Below are 6,173 nucleotides of genomic sequence, written 5' to 3'. Positions count from 1 at the left end.
GATCAGAATCATGTTTTGGTCAAATACCAAACCCTGCACTAACTGCCAAGGTTCAGATGAAATCTTGGCCCCTAACCATGAGTCTGGATTTCCATCCTTTATCCCACTTGGCCTTGATTCTCAGACCACCTTCCTTCATTCGCCAGCCTGAAAGATTCCTGTTGTCACCTGTAAGCTACCATGTGATTTCTGGTTTTAAACTGGAATCTTCCTGCATGTACATATTCACTGCTGCAATGGACCAGAACACTGCTCCATTTTTATTTGTTTGCTTTCACCTATTTCCTGTTGAAGTTTCACCTCCGTCCTTCCTCAGTGAACTGACAGTAGAGTTAAAGCATAAACTCCAACATTCAAGAGAAAATGAATAGTGGAGACAAAGATCCATTAAGAAAACATTGGCTTTGGTATGAAAACTGGGTTGGTTTGAACTTTGGGTCTGAGTATGGAGCATCATCAAATCTCTACCATGCAGACAGAGGCCATTTGGCCCATCAACTCTGCATCAACCCTCTGAACAGCATCCCACACCCCATCTTCTCCCTGGAACCACGTATTTACCATAGCTAACCTACCTAGCCTACACAGCCCTGGACACTACGGGGCAATTTAGCATGGTCAATCCACCTAACCTGCACATCTTTGGACTGTGGGAGGAAACCAGAGCACCCAGAGGAAACCCACGCAGACATAGGGAGAATGTGTAACCGTCACACAGACCCAAGGCTGGAATTAAACCTGGATCCCTGGTGCTGAGAGGCAGAGATCACCACGATGTCACCATGTCACCAGACGGAATATTAAATAAAATTTGCTACTTTACCTACAAGGAACACAGAGAGGTCAAGTAAATTGCTCTCAGACATGGGAAAGACCACATAGCAAGAGGTGCTGAATCCACATGGTAATTTAAAGAACAAAGGAAATCTTGCCAATGTCTTCCAATAGTTGAACCAAGACAACTGAATATTTCTCGGAAAGCAAAGAATTCAGAGAAATCAGGAATAGTGGAGTTACAGTTGGGGACTTACATTCACAAAAGAACAGCTACTGATGATGGAATGTGTAGCAAACACAAGACACTTTCAGTAACTGGCCAGCAATTTGAGTTGCCTTATATCAAGACTTAAGGCTGTAGCGGTCTTTATTGTGAATTTTATTTGTCTTGCAGGTAAGAGACCACAAATGTTCTAAGTATGCTGTGATTACAAAATACACTTTGAACAATAAATGTGAACATTAAATCGCTATTTTAGGCCAATATTTCAGAAGTTTTTGCTACTGCTACATGCTGTGTCTTTTTGCAAAGCACCAAATTAAAATGTTTAAAATACTTGTAGGGCTTGATTGAAATATCTAAATGCAACATTTACAAAAAAAACAAAATTGATCTTGGCCAAGTCTGAGATACCTGACATCACCACCATTTCTTTGTAGATCTTAAAACAAGCAAAACAGCTACACTTTACATGCTCAAAGCTACCTGTGTGCAATAAGCAATATGATTCAAAAACGTTTTCCCTTTGAACAACATGGGCGTGGGGATTTTAAGTTGACAAACTAGGAAAGATTTGCGTATTTTACCTTGCTGTTTCCAAAACACCTCACAGCTCTTTAGAGGGATTTATCCTTGCAGTATATTGACACAACAATCACAGAAACCATTCTGCACCACCAATAACCTAAAACAGAATCACAGAATCCCTACAGTGCAGATAAAGGCAATTCAGCCCATCAAGACTGCACCGACCCTCCAAAAAGCATCTCAGACCGGACCCACCCCTCTACCCTATCCCTGTACCCCCTATTTACCATGGCTAATTCACATTGCCTGAACATCCTGCATCACTACGGGTAATTTAGCATGGCCAATCCACCTAACTGGTGGACTGGCTCTGTTGGAGTCCACACTGATTTTGCACTATTTTTCTTCTTTCATTTTGGTTTGGAGTTATAAATTAAGATAAGCTGTTACCCACAGTCCAAAAGTTGTGTTAAAAGGAAACCAGACCAAACAAAACTACTGTCTATTGATGAGTAAAAAGTTGAACAAACAAGCCACCAAATAACTAACTCTAAGAATTACATTCAAACAGGAAAATGTAAAATAAAGATGGATCAGAAAAACAGAAATAATCAGAAATGTTGCACACATATGACTGGTATGCACATCAACTATTACACTACACTGAAAATAACTGCAACCTGCAAAAATTGTATGCAGAATGTCAAACTTTGGATTGGCAGTCAATTACCTTGTCATTACAGAAGGAACTTCATTCTATATTCTGTACCTATCTACAAATATTCAACACTGACAAGTTTATAAAATGTGGAAACACACCCTACCAGAATTCCTCATATTGAAGGCAAACAACACTACAGTAATTCAAGACTGGTAATATTTCACATTAATTCACTGAATGCCTCATTTGCATTATACAACATTCTATTCCAACTACAATCAAAATGAACAGCACTTCAATCAGAAGAAAGCAATTTTATGGCGTTTGAAACATTAAATCACCACCAGAGTGTTCCCTTTTATATTGCTACCCACAATGGCGATGCAACTAGCAGACAATGTAATCTGTTATTTTACATTCTTTCGACTTATTTTATTGAATTACTTTGATTGAAGTAATTATCACATTGCCACAATACTATTGTGCTTTGAAATTTGAAAACTTAAGTAACGGCTCTCATAATTATACATAAATTTTCATTGCCGACATGCCTTTCTTTCTCTCCTTACAGCCCAACCAGACTAATGGGCGCGGGGGTGGGGGAGGGGGGGCGGTGGTGCACGGGTGGAGAAAAACATCAGGTGTACCTTTATTGTCAGTGGAACTACTGCTGCTCTCTGGTGCAGACAGCATATCCTCAAACCCCCAAGACACCATATGTTTGTTGCCAAGCAGGCAAGATGCAGAGCCTGGTCCTCCTTCCAACAGAAGTAGTCTGAGTACAAAGCAAAAGAAAAATGTTAGCTACATTCTGGTTATAGCAAAAATATACAGACATTGCTGTCAAAATAACATCATGCTTATGTCACTTGTTTTCATTAAACACAAAGATCGTACAGAACTTCAGGCTTAGACCAGATATAGGGTTTTATTCAAAAGTACAGAGATTGCTGTCAAAGTGGCATTGCTCTGCTGTTGGCTTTGTGAAAATAACATTTCACTGTCTGCCTCTCAATTGTGATGCACTGAACAGTTGACAACTGCTATATTTGTATGGTGCACAGAAAATGAAATTAGCATAGAAAGTTAAATCAAGTACTTTCAAATCTTAGTATTACATGAACATTGGAATAAGGATTACTTACTGCCAATCAAACTCTCTAAAATTGAACTACAAGTGTGGAGACTCAATCTTGTAAGTGTTAATAGTTTAGTAGTAATTTTCCATGCAAAAAAAAACCCTAAAAACCTAAACATACAAAGTAAGTCTAACTAACAGCTGAGATACTTCGATGCCAGATCCGGAAAATTACAATCCATTAATATAGTTACTATCAAATTCCAGTCTTACAAGAATGGCAGAAACAGGCAAATCAAGCTAGGAGAGGTTTTGGCTAACACTAACCAATATAGAATTAATAGTAATTACTAATAATCAGTAAAATCCTTCTCTTCCTTCCCTGCACTTCATGCTCTAAGAGGTCAAACAAAGGAGTTCTTAAACCACTTTGTAACTAGGTTACACAGGAACAAATTGGAATAAAACTTCCTCCCATGAACAAGCACCTAGCCACCATTTAGCTTCAAAACTTTGAGCTGCTAGAAAAAGACTACGGAAAAAAGAAACTTAAAAATAAAACATTATAAAAATGTGCATCATAACACCACTCTGAGAAAGGCTCAAGGTATCTTAAAATACCCATTTGGTTTTAATGTCAAAAAACTGCTGAAATCATTGAAGGTAATTTCAAAGTCCTGCTGTAAATTTAATTATTCAAAATTTTATTTCAAACTGGGGGAATGACAGCATAGATTCCTTTATCAAAAGCTTTGCATCGATAAAGAAGACAGGCCCATCAATTAAAATTACAGGTACAATTCATACTTAGCTTTCACAGGGGCCAACTGCCATGAGCGCCCACAGGATCCAAGGAAATTTGGTTAATTGGATCCAGAATTGGAGGAAGCAGAGGATGGTGTTCAAGGGATGTGTGTGACTGGAAGCCTGTGGCCCAGTGGATTTCCGCAGAAACCAGTGTTGAGGCCCTTGCTGTTTCAGGTATATATGGATGATTCAGACTTGAATGTAGGAGGGCCGATCAGCAAGTTTGTGGATTGTACAATGTAGGTGGTAAATAGCAAGGAGCATAGTCTTAGATTTGGGGAATGTACAGATGGGCTTGTCAGATTGACTGATCAGTGGCAAATGGGATTCAATCCAGATAATTGCGAGGTGATGAGCTTGGGCAGGACAAACATGGAATGGGAATACAGGACGAACAGTAGAACCCTGGGAAGCACCAACAATCACAGCGACTTTGGTGTGCATGTGCACCAGTCCCTTAAGATATCAGGATAGGTGGGTAAAGTGGTAAAGAAAGCATATGGGATACTTGCCTTTATTCGCCCAGGCATACAGTTTAAGAGCAGGAAGTTGTGCTGGAATGGTTTCAAACATTGGTTAGGACACAACTTGTGTATTGTGGGCAGTTCTGGAATCCATGTTAATGAGGAGATGTGATTGCACTGGAGTGGGTACAAAAGAGATTTAAACAGGACCACTGTGTGGGCTGGAGAGTTTTAGTTCTGAAGCAAGATGGAGTGGTTTTCATTAAAGCAGATGAGACGGAGGGGCAGACATGACTGAAATTAATAAAATTATGAGGGACATCAATAGGGTAAATAGAAAGGAACTCTTCCTCTTGATGGAGGGATCAACAATGAGGGGCACAGTTAAATGTAATGGACAGGAGACTTAGAGGGTATGTAAAGGGAGAAAAGTTTTATCTTGAGGGTGGGAGGAAGTGGAGCTTGCTAGTTGTAAGAGCGGTAGAGGCAGAAACTCTCATAACATTTACGAACTGTTTAGATGCGTGCTTGCAATGCCAAGGCAAACAAGGCTATGGACCAAGTCCTGGCAAATGGGATTAGAATAGCAAGGTGGTTGTCTTGACTGATGCAGACTCCATGGGTTGGAGAACCTTTTCTTGTGCTGTGGACCTCTGACTCTGACTTCCAAGAAACACTTGCGCAATACAAATGCTAGGCAAAGACAATCTTCAGTAAGAGATACCATCTAACCATTGCTATTTGACCATCACTGAATCTTCTAATATCAACATTTTGGAGGTTATCATTAACCAGAAACTGAACTAGACAAACATAGTGACTACTAGGACAGGAAACTTGCACTGAGTAACTAACCTCCTGGCTCCCCAAAGCATGCCCATCATCTTTTATGGCACACGTCAGGCATGTGATGGAATACTCTCTGCCTGCCTGGATGAACACAGCTCCACTAAACACTCAAGACGACACCTTCCAGGACAAAGCAGCCTGCTCGATTGTAACCATATCCACAAATATTCACTTGCTCCAGCACCAGTGCACGGTATCAGCAGTGTATGCCATCTACTAGACACATTACAGATATTCACCAAAGATCCTTACTCAGCATGTTCACCAGGTGAGATAAAACTGAGACGTCAATCTGGTGAAGCTACCGAACAGTATTACTCGCATGCCAAACAATGTAAGCAGCAAATGACAGACAAAGATAAGCTATCCCACAACGAAAAGATCAGATCTAACCTTGGCAATCCTGGCACATCCGGTCATGAATGGTGGTGGACAATTATTCACTTCACTGGAGAAGGCATCTCCACAAATAATCCCATCCTCGATGGAAGAGCCCAACACATCAGCACGAAAGATAAGTCTGAAGTATTCGCAGCCAGAAGTCCCAAGTGGGTGATCCATCATGGCCTCCTCCAGTGTCCCCAGCATTAAGATACCTGTCTTCAACCAATTCGATTTGATCGAAGGCAGAAGATAGCCTAAAGGTATAACTACTAATGTGATGATCTTGTGCCTTTAAAAGATGTGCTCTGTCCTGTTTCTCTTACAGGGGTATTGTTACAACCATGTCAAAATGTCTCCTTCCGACTGGCAGTCGGTAAACAGCTTTGAGTTCTCCCTTGGTGGATT

At 40.5% G+C, this 6,173-nt stretch overlaps 1 protein-coding gene across 1 annotated transcript in view; it reads right to left on the bottom strand.

The window, feature by feature from the left end:
• Window positions 1–5,972, bottom strand: part of LOC125485998 (probable E3 ubiquitin-protein ligase HECTD4) — a 68,813-nt gene extending 62,841 nt beyond the window's left edge. The window contains exon 1 of the mRNA XM_048611737.1: window positions 5,778–5,972. Coding sequence (XP_048467694.1) covers window positions 5,778–5,972 — 195 coding nt within the window. The remainder of the gene's footprint in view (window positions 1–5,777) is intronic.
• Between the last annotated feature and the right edge of the window lie 201 nt (window positions 5,973–6,173).

This window comes from Rhincodon typus, chromosome 24, assembly GCF_021869965.1.
Source record: "Rhincodon typus isolate 14 chromosome 24, sRhiTyp1.1, whole genome shotgun sequence".
NCBI lineage: Eukaryota > Metazoa > Chordata > Chondrichthyes > Orectolobiformes > Rhincodontidae > Rhincodon > Rhincodon typus.
The sequence above is the reverse complement of the archived record's forward strand: the minus strand, read 5'-3'. Positions and strand labels throughout refer to the sequence as shown.